This window comes from Saccopteryx bilineata, chromosome 1, assembly GCF_036850765.1.
Source record: "Saccopteryx bilineata isolate mSacBil1 chromosome 1, mSacBil1_pri_phased_curated, whole genome shotgun sequence".
NCBI classification, from domain to species: Eukaryota; Metazoa; Chordata; class Mammalia; order Chiroptera; family Emballonuridae; genus Saccopteryx; species Saccopteryx bilineata.
Window position 1 is genome coordinate 355,614,954 of NC_089490.1, and position 16,905 is coordinate 355,631,858.

Genomic DNA, 16,905 nt, shown 5'->3' on the forward strand with positions numbered 1-16,905 from the left:
TACGAGCTAACATCCCCAGAGCTTAGCATGTACCCGGCACTGTTATAAGAAATTTAATGTCATGGCAACCCTATCATATGAGGTAGGTGCTATTACTGCTATTATAATCCTCACTTTTTAGAAGAAATTGAGGTGCGTAGAAGTTAAGTAGCTTGTCCAAGGTCACACAGCTAGTAAGTAAGGGGCTGATCTGAGATGTGAACCTAATGAATCTAGTTCCAGAGTCTGTTTTTTACCACTACACCAACTCCACCTCCTCTGTGACCTGAACAAAAATACTGCCTTAAGTGTTTTGGGCTTCATGCTCTCACCTCACCTATTTTGGAACTGCTCCGCTCTTATGCATACCATCCATAATACAAATTTAATATCATTTCAGTCCCGTCGTTAAACAACTCTGTCCTAATAGGAACGGATTCTCTGTCCCAGCCCTTTAAGGCCCCTATCCTTGCAGCCTCCTCCCTGAAGCCTTCTCTGATCTTTCTCCACTACATTTCCAGCACACCTTTTAACAGAAATGTGCACTTCTTTTTTGGACTCTCACAATCTTCTTTCTGCCTTGTACTGTATTTAATTGGGACAAGTAAACTTTTACATGGTAGGGACCATGTTTATTCAGCTCTATTCCCACCATCTCTATTTCTACTATAACAAGGCCTGGCACACTCTAGGATGACTAGATATTCTGTTTCATATTTTGCCAATGGAGTGGATTTTTTTCCTTCCCATCAAAATGTGGCCCTCCCTCCCCAGCTACACACACACTCTCATCCCCACCCCCACAGAGCCCCACCATAAGCATGGTATATAAAGGAAATTAAGGGCCTTTAGGAAGCCCTCTAAGGCCTTAGCTGCCCAAGAGCATCTGGACACTGGCCCCTCCCCACCCCTGCAGCACACTACAACTCCAGCACCACCTCCAAGGCTGGCCGCTATGTGCGCTGGGCCATGAGGGTACCTGGCTCCCAAGCACACCAGCATCTGAAACTTGCCGTCCTTGCCAATGTTCCGGGGAGTGTTGTTGATTGCAGTAACAAAACGGCAGAAGTTCCGGGCCCTTGTATGCCAGTTTTCCTCAGAAACAACTTCATTCTGCTCCAAAGTCTCATAATAGGTTTGTGCTTTTTCTATGAAGAGGAGAAAAGCTTACCAATGACAAAGCCTCTTAAAATCGACTTATCCCTGTATGTCCTGCAGGACACGTGTCCTTGTTAGTGAAGTAACTTAAGTGAGTGTTCTGACATTATTGATTACCTTTCAAAATGATCCTTAGATTCCTTACGCTTATTTTTAAAATGTATGCAGCTCCTGACATAAGGATGATCCTTTCCCTAGTCTGAAGACTTAAAAAAAAAAAAAAAACTCTTGAGGGAAAAGCTCCTGGCAAAAAATTCTCCAAGTGGGTGCAATTCTGCGCTTGGGCTTCAATGCCATCAACTGGCCTTCTAGATCTACAGGAAGTGTAAGGACTTATGACCCAACCTGTACTTATACAACAGCTGCCTAGAAAGAATCTTTTCCACCCAATTCTCAGGAGATGAGGGGTGAAGAGTAGGGAGGGCTTCTATCATTACCTTTGGGAAAAGGCAGGGCAAACAACAGATCTAATCTGAGAGCCACCTGACTTGGCTTCTGTACCTTAGATGGCAGTGGTTAGCACCCACTTTATGCTGGTGAGCCCCCATGTCTCTGCATGGTTTCCCACCCTCACATCCTAGTCCAACTCACCCAGGAAATCCCAAATGAAGACATTTTTGAAGAGACGGGGTGATTTAAATCCATGCTGGAAAGCCTGTTCCAGAGCCGAAACAAGGCCGCACTCTCCACAAAGCAACAGCGTCAGGCTCCCTCGCTAGTAAGGAAACGAGAGTGACAGGCTGGCCTCAGCCAAGCTACCCTCCCACCACTGCTTCCCCAAATCCATAACCCGCAGCTGGGAGGGCAGCAAAAGACAGGCAGGGATCTTATCTATTCCCAAAGCACCTGGCACAGTGTGTGGCTCAGAACAGCTCTCAGTGAATAGTTGTTGAATGAATGGATAAATGAATAGATGGTGGATGTGGGTCCCCAGCAAGGGGACAAAGCCAATATGGCCATTATTCAGTGAGACCCAGGCAAATCTTGAAGAAAACAGGAATAAACACTGTTCACTAGAGGCCCAGGGACTCTGCTGGGTCATTAATGTGTAAGGAAAACAGGGTAACCCAAGGCTTAAGCCCCCAGCAGAAGAAATATGCTCAATCTCAAACTAACTGAGGCACTCTATACTCTGGGCTGTCCGAGCACATGGGTCTGGAACAATATTATTCTCTCTTATTCAATGTAAGGCCCTGGGGTGAAAGAAAGGAAGGCTCACCTCTTTCTCAGGCTTATGGAAGTGCTTCACGATGCCATTTACAGCCTCCCCAATGGACTCCTGGATCTGCCCAGTGTTCAGCTCTGATAAAAATCAAGCAGACATACTTCACCAATCTCAGGCTAACAGTAGTACTTAGCTGACTGAGCAAAAGACCAAGAAAACTGGGAGGGCCTGTGGGAGAGGCAGGGCAGCCTGGACCCTGGAAAGAGTAGCTCTCACCCACCAAACTTTGCTGAGTTAGCTCTTCCTAACATCTTGGGGAAAAAGCAAAGCTAATACCTTAGAGTTCTGTCTCTAAGAGATGCTGGTCAAGTTTATTTTCCATTTTACCCTGGAACTTTTGGCAACCAAAAGAGGGCCAACACTTGGCTGTGAAGCCCAGGAACCAGGAAAGAGAAGGTCTGAAAGTGGACCCCTCCCCTCTCCAGGATCATATACAAACAGTGCAGAGGACCCAGGCCACCCTCCGTAAGCTCTCCCCTCTCTTTCTAGGCCTCTAAGGAGAGTGTTGAATCCCTTGAGGCTGCTCTGTTGGCAGAGGTGGTTTCAAAGGCAGCTGCACAGGCTGGGATTTGGGCCAACACATCAGGGCAGAAATCTGCCCACATTTCCCAGGCTAGAAAGCATGAGGGCCCAGCTTCTCTTCCCACTTACTGGGCTTGTTGTTGGGTGAGATGGTAACAAGCCTGCGAATGACGCTTGGGGACTGCTGCAGGGGCGGGGTTCGACATGGCCTCTCGTCCACCTCGGGCTGGGATGTGAGCAACTCTCCAACTAGGACCCGCTCCAGGCTTCCATCGTCCATACCCTTCCCCAGCCACCGGCCACATGGGAACCTAAAGGTCAGGTAATGTCCTGTCAGAGTTGCCAGCTCCTCCAGTGTCCTCAGTGGCTCAGCAAGGGCCAGCAACAAAGTCAATCCCCAGGGATTCCTCAAAGGTCTGCTCATCCATCCCATATGTATCATCAGGGAAGCCACCTGAGTGATGGGTGATCTGGAACCTGTGCAGAGAAATATCACACGCCTGACCAGGCGGTGGCGCAATGGATAGAGCATCGAACTGGGATGCGGAGGACCCAGGTTCCAGACCCCGAGGTCGCCAGCTTGAGCGCAAGCTCATCTGGTTTGAGCAAAGCTCACCAGCTTGGACCCAAGGTTGCTGGCTTGAGCAAGGGGTTACTCGATCTGCTGTAGTCCCACGGTCAAGGCACATATGAGAAAGAAATCAATGAACAACTAAAGTGCCACAACAAAAAACTGATGATTGATGCTTCTCATCTCTCTCTGTTCCTGTCTGTCTGTCCCTATCTATCCCTCTCTCTGACTCTGTAAAAAAAAAAAAAAAGAAAAAGAAAAAGAAATATCCCACATCTTCGCATGGTACACCATCCTTTTATATTTTTTCTAGGTGCATGAGGCAAAGCCAAACAGGAAGTTGTCTCAGTCTATCAGACAATAAAGTATCTCCTTGAGAAGTCCATATACCCAAGCATCAGGAAGTGCCCCCAGCGGTACACCTTGCCCCACTATCTCAGAGCACAGCTGAGGGGACACTTACTTGTAGGTATGTCCTGTGATCTCGTTTCTGACCATCACATACTCCACCAGCCATTTGGCATACAGCCCAGAGTTATCATGGCCTATCTGAACAGTAGTGAGCTTCCCCAGGTTCTGGCACTGTGAGAGAACAACCAAACAGAGAAGATTAGGTAGTAAAAGAAAACAGGAAAAAACAGTGGCACTCCTTGGAGGCAGAGATCTGACTGGCTCCTGTACCCTGGCAGGAACAGGGCTCAGGGCTCCACCTGCCACCCAAGCTGGCAGTGCAGCACTATCTCATGAGGGTCCCATAGCCGAGAAAGAAGACGCTGCTACCCAGAAGGAAAACAGGGCCTGGATGCAGGCAGCTCTGGAAGTAGGACAGCAGTCTAAGTGTCAGAGGTCTCTGTGAATACCTGGACCCAGCAGCTAAAGGAACTTTTGGGGATTTCTCAACACAGCATGGACAGGGAGGTACACAAGTTCAGATGGGTAAGTGCCTTCCCACCAGAGACTGTTTATAGACAGGATAGGCTCCCCCCTCCTTGGGTCAACCCTTGGCTCTGGCCTCTGATCATCTCAGGACAGGTCAGCTGTGCTAATACATAACACTGTACAGAGCAAGGCCTCCAAAAAACCCTGCAGAAAGTTCCAGAAAAGTAGCTGTTGCAAACTCAGATCTCTAAAGAGCCTGGGGTTGTGGTTTCCTGAATAACACGTACCTCGAAGGTCATCTCTAACACATTCCTGGGAACCTGCAGGATCTGTGTCTCGCCCAGTTCTCCCGAGATGCAGATCCATGGGTTGGCAGTGAACATGGAGCCCCCCAGCTTCTTGCTCGGTACAATCAGGATGTGGTAGGGGATCACTGTAAGGGGAAGGCACAAAGGCATGGAGGGGCATCAGGAATCCCTACCGTACCTGAAAGGGCCCTGACGTGCTCTAGCATGCTGGTACAATTGTGGCCCCTGCTGTACTGGCCCCAGCAAAGTCTGGAGCAGCAAGTTCCAGGCTCTAGCTTCTGGCTGGCTCAGACTATTAGCCAACTCTCTCCCCACCCCATCTCACTCCTCTAAGGGATACCGCCCAATCATCAAGGATCCAAGCCCATATGCAGGCTCAGAGCTAAGTCTACCTGTTCCTTAAATAATATGGCAAACTTGACATTGTACTGAATTGCTTTTCAGAGCACTTTTCAATTCATCATCTCATGAACTCTAATAACAATCTCCAGAGAGGCCATGCAGATATTACAATGCCTCTTCTGAGGCACTGAGAGGAAATTAATTTACCTTAGGTCTCCTAAATTCTAGTTCAGTGCTGCTTCTATTAAAGCCTATAGCCCCCATCTCTGAGAAGGAGGAAAGACATCATGTAAAAAGAGTCTGAGCCACTGAGGCCGCTGAGTCACTGGACAAACAATTAGCCATGGGGGAAATTCAGAGACTGACCAACACTCTGGCACCAAAGAAAGAAGGGGTCCCAGGGGCTTTCCTTAGACCATATTGAACCCTCTTCCTCACTCTGAAAAATAGGGAGACTGAGGTCCCCAGCAGGGCTAGATCTGCTCACTGAAACGTAATGATTGAGCTAGGGCCTGGACCCAAACCTCCCATGGCTATCTAGAGTTCTTTCTGCTACTTCAGGAAGAGCTGTTTCTCCCTGTGGGAAGTTCTGAAACTTTCTGTGATGCTGAATGACTCTCTCAGCCCAAAACAAAAGGAAAATTTCTCTACAGGTATGCAGAAAAGGCAATGAACTCCACTGTCCCACTCAATCCATTCCACCTTCACTTCTTTAGGCTCCCAGAGCAGCATCTAGGACCACAGCAACAATAGTGACAAAACGATGGCCAAAAGGATTGAGCTCACCAGTTCAGAATAAGAATGACAAGATTCAGAGAAAATACAGCCTCCAAAGAGGGCAAATGCACCTCTCTCTCTCACAGAAGCAAAAAGCAAATAGAAAGTACAAGTGATCATCTTTTATCTTAAAAAGGGGCCTGGGAGTTAGCCTCAGGCAGGCTATGAAGACTGGAACTGGGAAAGCTGGTGGGGAGCACAGGACTACTCACGGATAGTTGTGAAGACATTGGTGAAGCAAAAGTAATCGACGGCATTGAAAGAGAGGAGGTGATAGAGGAACTGCTCCTTCTCGTCGTCACAGCGCAGGAAGGCATAGCGCTTGTACAACTTTCTGTCAGAGAGGAGGCAATAAATCAGTCTCTCAGCCAAAAGGAGAGGAAAGAGGCTAGAATTACTCGGTTGTAAAAGGAGATAGCTAAGGGAAGAGTAAGATGTCAAACCTTAAGTTCTTCAGAGCAACCTAAAAAAGGAACAAAGCCAGCTACTATGTCTAACTGAGGGCTAGAGGGAAGTGGCTTAAGCTACAGCAGGAACAACAAAATCCAAACTGAAATGAAATTCCCTCAGGGAAGACACAGGCCCTCTCAGGCCTCTGGCCAGGGCATCACCCCAGTGTGTGGTGTGGGAGGAACAATGGCGGGAGGTGTGTGACCACCACTCTTTGCCAGGCCAAGTCTCAGACTGCAGCAGACCTGAGACCCACAAGTCAGAACACTGCTCGGAATGCGACTAAGCTCAGGGACGCCGCAGAGACGATGCAGGCAAAGAAGGGAGTGATCCGGGCCACAGGCAAGGAAGAGCTACGCAGATCACAGCCGTCTGCTTTGCCAGCATTCTCCCCTCTCCTCTCTTCACCCTCACTGCTTACTCATCAAAGGCCCATAAATCATGGAAGCAGCACTTCTTAACACCTATATTACCACATGTCTGGCACAACATTTAAAACTTAGTATCTTGACTACTTAGCTGTTGAGAATTTTTAGCTATAGTTCATCTCTTAGCGATGACTAAGAAGTCTTCCTGAGAAGACTCCTTGCTTTCATATCCAGAAAGTGGACCAAAACACTCTTAAAAGGCTCCTTAGGGAGCTCTTGTACCTGGTTTTCAGCCAACTACTCTCTCCACGTTCAGTACTAGTTGAGGTCAAGAGCAAAGACAACCCTTTACCTGACAGTGCAGGCCCTCTGCAACCGCTCAGCAATGACACCTTCTCCAAGTAGAGGAGACACAGAGAGCTCAATGCACAGTCCTTCAGCACAGAGGAATACAAAAGAAACCAAAAAAAGTAACTATCCTGGTTGCCAAGACTGCAATCACCACAGCCAGACAGGCCTGGGATTCAGTAGACCCTGAATCTCCCTGTGATTCAGTAGGCCCCCTGTGAGGGTCGACCTAGTCAGGTGTATACGGTGCTTTCAACAGATAATTCACTGACCAAGGCCTACTACTCTGTGTGTAGGTGCTGCAGAGGGAAGCACCTACCTTCCAATACAGTTTCAGTGAGTCAGTCAGGTCACGGCCACAGTATAAGACTGCCCATAACAAGCTGCCAAATGAAAGGCTCTCTGGAAATTTGAAGAGCCACAAGCTAGAAGAAGAGGGGCCTGATGGACACACAAATTTAAACAGATATGTAGAAGGACGGGCTATGGAAACCAGCCTGACTGGAGTTGTGGGCTCAGGGAAGTGATCAGCTGGCAATGAGGCTGAGCAGCTAGGCTGCAGTCAAATGAAGGCAGGCCCTAAATATGCAAGCCAAAGAATTTGCAATCTGCCCTACAAATAACAGGTTTCTGCAACTGACCTAAAGTAAAGGAAAAGTGATGAATAACTTCAAAAAATTTAAATTTTGTGTAGCTGAGGGGTTAAAGAGGAATGCGAGGAAACCAAGGTAGAGACAGTAGGTAAGGAGACAGGTGAAGGCAGAGGCTAAGGACAGAAATGTGTACATGGGAGGTAAAACAAAGAAGTCAAAACCACTCCAAATTCGGAACCTAGGTAGGCAGGCGTGGGGATGTTCAGACAGAGTAAGAGTGACATTAACTGAAAATTTGAGAGAAAGGTTATGTTGAAGACTCTGTGAAGCTTTGCTTTTGTTCTGAGTTAAAGGTAAAATATCTGATTGGAAATAAATGTAGAACTAGAGCTCAAAAGAAATGGCAGAGCTAGAGCTTCAGATGTGGCAGTCACCTGTTTGGAGGTGACAGAGTCATGACAATGGTGACATCACTAAGTGAGAAGCTAGCGAGCAGCTGAGGGAGCCAAAAGAATGTATGTGCACACAGAGAATGAAGAACTGTGGAAAGAGGGGAAAAGGAGAACAGCATGGTATAGGGACATGGCAGCCATGCAAAGTGAGTTTCAAAGTAGAGGAGGCACTACATAGGATTAGTCACTACAGAGAGGTTAAGAAAGAAGAGTTGGCACTCACTATAAAGGAGCTAAGTTCTTCCCTTAGAATATATAGCCACCTTACCCTATCTCTACCTTATCCCATCTCCAAGCTGCAAACAGTCTTGGAGGCTAGCTGGGAATCTTAGAGGCTCAGAAGTATTCTATCAAGATAGACTCTCCAACGATGTCCACCTCCTCCTGCATGTATAGCTATGAACACATTTTATGTGCACAAACACTTACTAGATGCTAAACAACATGCTCAGTATTGGGAAAGGCACCTACTTCATGCCATCAATAATAAAAGCAAATTTTAATAAAAAGTAAGCAAATTGATCATGGTAATACAGCCCTTACTGGTAAAACAGGGATAAACAAATACTGTAAAAAATTCTATGGGTGCCTAGAAGAGGAACAGAACAAGTCTCTGGGAAGTCTAGACAAGCTTTGGCTTGACTAGGCTCTATAAGGGCTGAAGACATCCTGAAAAGAGTAAGGGGTATGATGTGACTGGAGCTTTAAACAAACTGAAGAGAAAGATAAGAGAGAACAAGGAGGGAGGAGCTGGCAGTTTTGGTGAAGGGCCTCCTTTTCTCTCCCTAGGCGCCATCCAAAATGCAATCTGTGGCAGCAAAACTCTCCTCATTTCCTGATCACTTAGAGTAGTACAGAGGTCAGAATCAGGTGAGAAGTTATATATACTGAGTAAATTCTGAGTTTGTCTCCTCTGATGGGGCTACAGTTTAAAGAAACCAAGATTAGCCTCCTCACTAAGGTCTGTCCCTGTTCACTGTGGCCCACCCCTTTAAGCTCATACACTATAGGCCTACCCACTGCCCTGGACTTCAGAAGTTCTTGAGCTTGACCCCCTCCAGATGCCTCACTGTCCTCCTGCTGACTTGCAGCCTCTTCTGACAGATGAAGCCCACACTGGCCAGGAGGAAGCATTCTTGCCCTCAGGCCCTGGTGCCCACACAGCTATAGCAACAGATTTTTTCACCACACAATTGTTCTCTAGAATCTGGTGCAAATATTTCTCTTCCAAATGCCAGGCTTATTATATGTTCTCTTTTGGTTGTCCTCTCAGTTTTCAAATTTTATTCCTAAATCTTTTTGTCCCTGACATTTAAGCTCTTTAAGAACTGTTATTTCTAACTCTCAAGGTAAGCTCTCTAACCTATCAAGGTTTTAAATCTGGTTTCTTGCTGTGGTTTATACATACAACAAACAGTCTAAAAAATTACATTTCTACTTTGAATAAAAATAGATTCTGAAGATTTAATCAACTGGCTCACACATAATGTCCCCAAGGTCCACTCCTCTACTTTATCATGCATGGAGAAGTCACATAATAAAGGATACCATGAAAAGATGCCTAAGGAATTGCTAAACAAAAATTCCCAACAGGCTTATCAATGAAGAAATAGCCAAACACACCATATACAGGAAAAGATAGAGAGGTGGTATAGTCTGAGGCAGAGAAGGGACACAACCCTCCCTCCCACCTGCTCCTCTAATAGTTTGTGTACAGGGAGAATATAAAGGCTATAACATCAAAAGAAGAAAACAGTAGGTTTAGTGGTTCCTGGGAATATGAGGACCTTAAAATCTCTCCCTTCCCTCCTTCTGGGTGAAAAGTGTGGAGGGAGAAGGCCTAAAAGAATCATCAGAAAGCCCTAGGGAGACTCAGGCAAGGTCCAGAGAGAAAGAGTAAGGACATGGTTACGTGGGCTTGCCCTGGCTCAGGAGAGAGTCAAAGAGATAAGGGAATATCTAGATGTTTCCTTGTAATTCTCCAATCCTTTCCTCCCCAGGACAAGAAAGAGACTGAGAAAATGCCTATGCCCAAGAGGTTTACAAGTCACCTGAGTGCAGCAAGGCAAGGAGGAACCCCCAAACTCTGAGGTAGCCAATGAGGATCCCATCCTTCTCACTACCTCTTTAAGAAAGCCATTTTGGGGCATGCAGATTAAAGAGATAGAGAACAAATATAGAAGAATTATTCTTCTGCAGATAAAAAGGGAGAAGTGGAAATGCTTCAAAACCTTCACCTGCAATTTGAGTTTAGCTGAATACAGGAGCAATGACATACTGACTACTCCCCCTTGCCACATATGGATTTCCAACCCCCCACCATTCCTGAGAGCCTATTCTACTCCAGGTGGAGTGGCCTTACTTGGTGAGCTCATGGTCTGAGAGAAGTTGCTTCAGGTGTCTGGAGAGAAGCTTTTTCTCCATGGACAGTCGCACCCATGCTCTGGCCTTTCCCACATCAGTCTTGATTTCCCCGATGTTCTGAATGTGCCTAAAGGGGGAATGGGAAAGGGGAAGTAGAGGGTGGGTGGGAGACTAATTCACTACCATTACCCTCCCCCCCGAAAAGCCAAAGGAGGCTGAATGAGGCAGAATTAGCTCATCCTGGGAGAGTAGGAGTACATCTCTCTTGTTTTCTAAATCCTGAGCTTCCATGTAGCTCTGCCAGACAGGTTCACCTGGCAAATAATGAGGGCAGGGGATTTATAGTACAGCTCTCAAAAAAAGTCAGGTTAACCCCAGAGCCCTTAAGCTTTGATATAATTCTCCAAACATGTCAGGAAGCCCAGCTGCTTACTCAGCTCTACAAATGCATCATAAAGCACAAAACCAATAAGAAAGGTCTCCTGACCCTGGCCTGGCTGGTTGGCTCAGTGGTAGAGCATCAACCCGGCGTGTGGATGTCCCAGGTTTGATCCTCAGTCAGGGCACACAGGAGAAGAGCCCATCTGCTTCTCCACCCCTCCCCTTCCTTGCTTCTCTCTCTCTCTCTCTCTCCTTCTCTCTCCCCTCTTCCCCTCCTGTAGCCATGGCTTGATTAGAGCAAGTTGGCCCCAGGCGCTGAGGATGGTTCCAAGGCCTCCACCTCAGGTGCTAAAAAATAGCTCCGTTTACAACAGAGCAAGGGCCCCAATGGGCAGACCATAGCCCCTTGTGGGCTTGCCAGGTAGATCCCAGTTGGGGCACATGCAGGAGTCAGTCTCTGCCTCCTCCCTCCACTCACTAAAAAAAATAAAAATTTAAATTAAAAAAATTTTTAATTAAAAAAAAAGAGAGAAGGGTCTCCTGGCTAACTGAAACACCACAGAAGCCCAGGTCACCATCACCAAGACCCTGCTATTTAAAGTAGACACCTAAGCAGCAAACAAAAACAGAATTTTAGTGGCTTATAATGTATGAGGCCACACTGACCTCATATCTTGAATGAGGGAGATTCTCAGGGGAGACATGACTGAGCTGGAATCAGATTTCCTCCGTTCTGAATCAACAAGTATTCCTAGAACAAAAAAAAAATGGGTCATGTCCAAAAAAGGTCACTATTCAAATAGCTGACTGACTACCCTTCTTATCTCAAATCACAAATTTCTACAGGAAACAACAGTTTTGATAACACTTTGATAAATTATTTCATGACTATTAAGTACCCACTGGGTTTCAGATTTAATACTTTTGTGTATATTACCTCATTTAATTCTCTAACAATGCAGAAGATAGCCAAAGAAGGTACCACAGAAGAGGGAACTGATTCAGAGAGGTTAGCTGCTTTGTCCCAGTCACCAGGCAGCAAATTCAGATCCCCTGGCTCCTAACTAGACATGTGCTCATCATAATTCATGGAAGCAGCACTTCTTAACACCTATATATCCACATGTCTGGCACAACATTTAAAACTTAGTATCTTGACTACTTAGCTGTTGAGAATTTTTAGCTATAGTTCATCTCTTAGCGATGACTAAGAAGTCTTCCTGAGAAGACTCCTTGCTTTCATATCCAGAAAGTGGACCAAAACATTCTTAAAAGGCTCCTTAGGGAGCTCTTGTACCTGGTTTTCAGCCAACTACTCTCTCCACGTTCAGTACTAGTTGAGGTCAAGAGCAAACACAACAGCCTGACCAGGCGGTGGCGTAGTGGATACAGCGTCGGACTGGGGTGTGGAAGGACACAGGTTCGAGACCCCAAGGTTGCCAGCTTGAGCACGGGCTCATCTGGCTTGAGCAAAAAGCTCACTAGCATGGACCCAAGGTCACTGGCTCGAGCAAGGGGTTACTCAGTCTGCTGAAGGCCTGCGGTCATGGCACATATGAGAAAGCAATCAATGAACAACTAAGATGAACAACTAAGGCAGGGGTGTCAAACGCGTGGCCCGCTGGCCGCACGCGGCCCACCGAACAATTTTGTGCGGCCCGCAGACTAATCCACAAAGTTCAAAATATTTTGGATAAAATTAAGTAAGCCTAGGGGCCTACTTGTATTTTTCATTTCTCTAGCATCCTAGCTAGATATTAGCTTAGTTAACAGCAGTTGTGATGCGAACTACAGTTTCTGGTTGTTTTGTGACACTGAGTAAACTGCATGTACGATTGTGCTTGTTGTACTGATTTTTTTTTGTTTTCAACTGCAGTGAGGAAAGTGTTGCGTAACAGTTGCCTTTTGTAGACCTAGTGCGGCCCGCTGAACGGCTGTGATCTTGCTCTGCGGCCCACATGCTGAGTTGAGTTTGAGACCCCTGAACTAAGGTGTCACATAGGAGAAAGCAATCAATGAACAACTAAGGTGTCACATAGGAGAAAGCAATCAATGAGCAACTAAGGTGTCGCAACGAAAAACTGATGATTGATGCTTCTCATCTCTCTCTGTTCCTGTCTGTCCCTAACTATCCCTCTATCTCCGTCCCTGTAAAAAAATAAAAAATAAATAAGAGCAAAAACAATGAGTTCATGCCTATCTGTTCGCTCCCATTTAAACTAATCTTTGCCATTAGGCTAAGAACATCCAAGAAAGATAAACTCCTAGGCAGAGAGAGGAGGATGAAAGATGGTGTGAAGGGAAGATGCTGTCAAGAAGCAAAGTAAGGAGGGAACTGTCCTGGAAGGGGCACTGGAATGGTATAAAGAATACTAGACCAGGAGACAAAAGACTTGGCCCCTCATCTGGCCTCTTCCATTATTTCACTGTGTAATCCTGAGTAAATTCAGCTCCTCTCTGGATCCCAGTTTCCTCCTCTTGTAAAATAAGGGGACTGGACTAGATAATCTCTAAGGTCCTGAACAACTACGATACATGTATTAAATGAGAAATAGAAAGGAAGTGTAAGGGATCATTTACACCAGGCTTAAGTTCGGACATTGACAAACAGGCTCCATTACTGCTAGGATAGATTATCTCAATGCCCATCTCAGAGAAATAAAACAAGAATTCAAAAACAGCTTTGCTCCAAACACAAGACATCAATACTACCCAAATTCATTTAAAACTTAAACGCATTCTGAGACTGACCTCTTACTGATACAAGTCTATCTCACTTTTCAAAAAGGGTGTACAACGTAAGCAAACTCCATGGCTATGTCAAGCTCTGTGTTTCAAAGGGCCCAGTGGCTTAATATGCAAAAAGAAACATTACAGAGCAAAGGCTTCACTGACCTGGATCACTCCAGCTGATCATACAGTGGGGTATGGGAAACGGGTGGAGGGAGTTCTCTCCAATGGTGCAGACCATCTTACCTGGGGTATTGAGGCTTCCTGATGTGAGTTTTCTCTGCCGGTTTTCCTGATAATGTAACAGGTGGGACCACAAGGCTGATTTCCCCTGGAACCAACACAAGGGAAAAAGACCTATTAGTTTAGATCTCAGAGTCCAAGGCATCTAGTGAACAGAGTCAGAGATAATTTAAACATATAGATTTTGAATTTTGCTTAAAAGTATCTGTACAGCAGGTCCTCAAATAACACATCTTCATTGTTGTTTCATTGTAACATTGATGAGATGCCATAGAAACTTAACTCTTGTTTATATCAGCTGGCCTATGGTAAAACTGGTTTTCTTATACATCATTCACTTTAAGTCATAGAATCTATCAACAATGTTAAGTAAAGACTTAATCTACTATTTCTTATCTCAGTATATACCTGGATACAATGTATACACATATAACCCCCCTATTAAAACACTGGAGAAATATAAAGAACAGAAAAGAGAAACAGTACCCCACTGGGAACAGGAAGGACATGGTCAAAAAGAGATGTGAATGGAACAGTGCATAAGAAAGAAAAAAGCAAATAACCTCTAAATGGTTTGTTGGTTGAAGGTCAGCTTGGGTAGAGAAGGATGACTTTTGCACAGAGGAGTTGATATGCAGCCTACAAGATTCCATGATAGCTCCTGAATTTCCTAAAACAAAAGCATGCTTGCCCTTAGTGCAGGCTAGGGAGAGGAAGTTAGCACTATGATGAGGATTTACCATTGAAGGTAGTGAATAAGTCTACAGGAGATAGGCTGTTCCCTAACTACAAGGCTGAGATATAACTGCATAACAGAACCTTGGCATTTGCAGTTTAAATTGGTATTTGAGTCATGTAGTAATCTGTCATTTTGCCAAGGCACAAATCTGAAGAGCATTTACAAGCCTGATGTAAGGAAGCAATTTGCCTAGGTAGTGAGTGAGCCCAGCAGGCCACCCAGCAATTGCTTTGTCTCTTTCTAGTCATCCTTCAATATACAATGACTCTTGTTATGTGATAAAAACTTTAGTTCAGATTCATGGTTAATATTTCTATATAGCTGATATAATACAAATATAGTACAATGCTTCTTTCAGTAGTAGGATATATTATTTAAAATAATTTTATAAGTGATTTTAGTTCTGTCTTTTATAAAAGTAATAATAATGATAGAAGCTACCATGTCTTGTTTGAGGTTTGCTACGAACTATGTTAAATATTTAAAATATAATACTTTATTTAATGCTCCACAAAATCCTATAAGGTGGATACCCCTATCCTCATTTTCTTTAGAAAAGAGCAAATTAAGGATCAGAAAGATTGTTAAAGATCACACAGCTAGTAAGCAGAATGTTGGGATTCCAACTTAAGTCTAATGTTAGAATCATTGCTCTTAATAATGATGCTATACAGACTGCTTCTGAAAGAGATCATTTAACTTTGGAAGTTATACTTCCTGAAGAAAATTTTATGCTCTGGGATGAATGTGAGACTTCAAAAATTTTCCCTTGAGAATATCAAGGACCTATTTTGTTTCTATCTACCAAATTGATCTATTTGGGGATGGTGGGGAGAGGGGATAAAGCATATGAATGAAAGAAAACCCTCCTTTGTGGGTCAGCAAATTGTTAAAATACACTTGCTGTGTGTTTAAATTTCCTACATGATTTAACCGCTCAAAAAACCCCAACAACTTCAATAGTAATTTTTTATAAAACACACAAGTTAAAACCAGAGAAGGCCATTTTTTATTCATTGAAATGCCAAATATTTGAAAAAACAGATGTTCAATAAAATCAATGAGACTGCCTGACCAGGCGGTGGCGCAGTGGATAGAGCCTCGGACTGGGATGCTGAGGACCCAGGTTTGAGACCCCAAGGTCACCTGTTTGAGCGTGGGCTCATCTGGTTCAAGCAAAAGCTCACCAGCTTGGACCCAAGGTCTCTGGCTCAAGCAAGGGGTTACTCGGTCTGCTGAAGGCCCACGGTCAAGGCACATATGAGAAAGCAATCAATGAACAACTAAGGTGTTGCAACGAAAAACTGATGATTGATGCTTCTCATCTCTCTCCGTTCCTGTCTGTCTGTCCCTATCTATCCCTCTCTCTGAATCTCTATCTGTAAAAAAAAAAAAAAAAATCAATGAAACTTACAGCTCCTATATACTGTTACTGCTATATTAATATATGTAGAAGATATGATGCAAAAGCTTAAAACAGGCTCCTTGAGATAGTAATTCAAATTCCAGAAATCCATTCATCCATTCATTTATCAAAACCATTAGAGTAAGCTACTAAAAGGGCAGGGACTTTGACTTATCTGCCACTATTTTCCCAGCATCTAGGCAGGCTTGGAAGGCAGCCTCCCCTTAATAAAACTGTGTGGATGTGATACAAACTAAATATAGCTGGTCACCAGAGAGCAACAGCAGGCCACTGTGCCAGAAGGATACCGGGCACAGTGATTATACTAGTCAAGGAGGGAGGGCAAGGGTGAGAGTGAAAAGGCAGCAGCTGGGCTGCAGCTTAGTAATAAGGTACTGGGGCCTTTCTAGTGTAGGAGTCATGTTTTTTGCAAAGGGACTGATAGGGACTGCAAGGTTCAATACAGTCTGAGTACCCATTCAGGTATGGGGTCACACAATACACAGATAGTACCAGGTTCTCTGAGAATGTCAATGCATAAAAGGTGAGAAACAACCACTTTTAAGTTGCCAGTCCCCAAATGGCAGCAATTACAAAACTGCTATGAAAAATCAAACCTTGTCTCTTATTGTCAGATAAATATGCTACAGTAGGATGCCCATCTCCTTGGAATATGTCATCGAAAGGCCAAAGAGAGTGGTGATGACAACAGGAATTTTATGAGGATTTGCTGCAAGCAGCCTTCAATGCAGGCAGTCATAGCTAATAACAAAATTTAGGACGCTAGAAGAAAAAAATGCTGTTTGGGTTCTCTCTTACTTTCTAAGTAGACAAAATGGATAGTTAATCAGTACGGTGCCCCCAGATGAGGGAAATAAGCTAGTTCTCTGAGAGTGAATTTGGTCACAGTCTGTGCATGACCACAGTCTGTATGATGGAGACCAGGAATCAGACAAGAGTTAAAGTTCACAAATCACTCGAAGTCTTCCAGTGGAGTAAGTAAAAAAATGTCACACAAAGCCAGCAAAATGGAGATCTAAGGAACATGCTGTAGGAACCCAACATAGACAG

At 44.7% G+C, this 16,905-nt stretch overlaps 1 protein-coding gene across 3 annotated transcripts in view; it reads right to left on the reverse strand.

Moving 5' to 3' along the window:
* The window catches only part of DENND5A (DENN domain containing 5A), a 98,421-nt gene that overhangs the window by 1,421 nt on the left and 80,095 nt on the right, over window positions 1–16,905 (reverse strand). For 2 of the 3 annotated variants that reach the window (XM_066250920.1, XM_066250919.1), the window contains 10 exons: window positions 13,694–13,778; window positions 11,384–11,468; window positions 10,335–10,463; window positions 5,974–6,095; window positions 4,622–4,767; window positions 3,919–4,037; window positions 3,014–3,195; window positions 2,357–2,439; window positions 1,729–1,852; window positions 959–1,127 (listed from right to left, as the gene is read on the reverse strand). In XM_066250920.1, the coding sequence (XP_066107017.1) occupies window positions 959–1,127; window positions 1,729–1,852; window positions 2,357–2,439; window positions 3,014–3,195; window positions 3,919–4,037; window positions 4,622–4,767; window positions 5,974–6,095; window positions 10,335–10,463; window positions 11,384–11,468; window positions 13,694–13,778 (1,244 nt within the window). The remainder of the gene's footprint in view (window positions 1–958; window positions 1,128–1,728; window positions 1,853–2,356; window positions 2,440–3,013; window positions 3,196–3,918; window positions 4,038–4,621; window positions 4,768–5,973; window positions 6,096–10,334; window positions 10,464–11,383; window positions 11,469–13,693; window positions 13,779–16,905) is intronic. The other variant, XM_066250921.1, reaches the window with a different exon arrangement.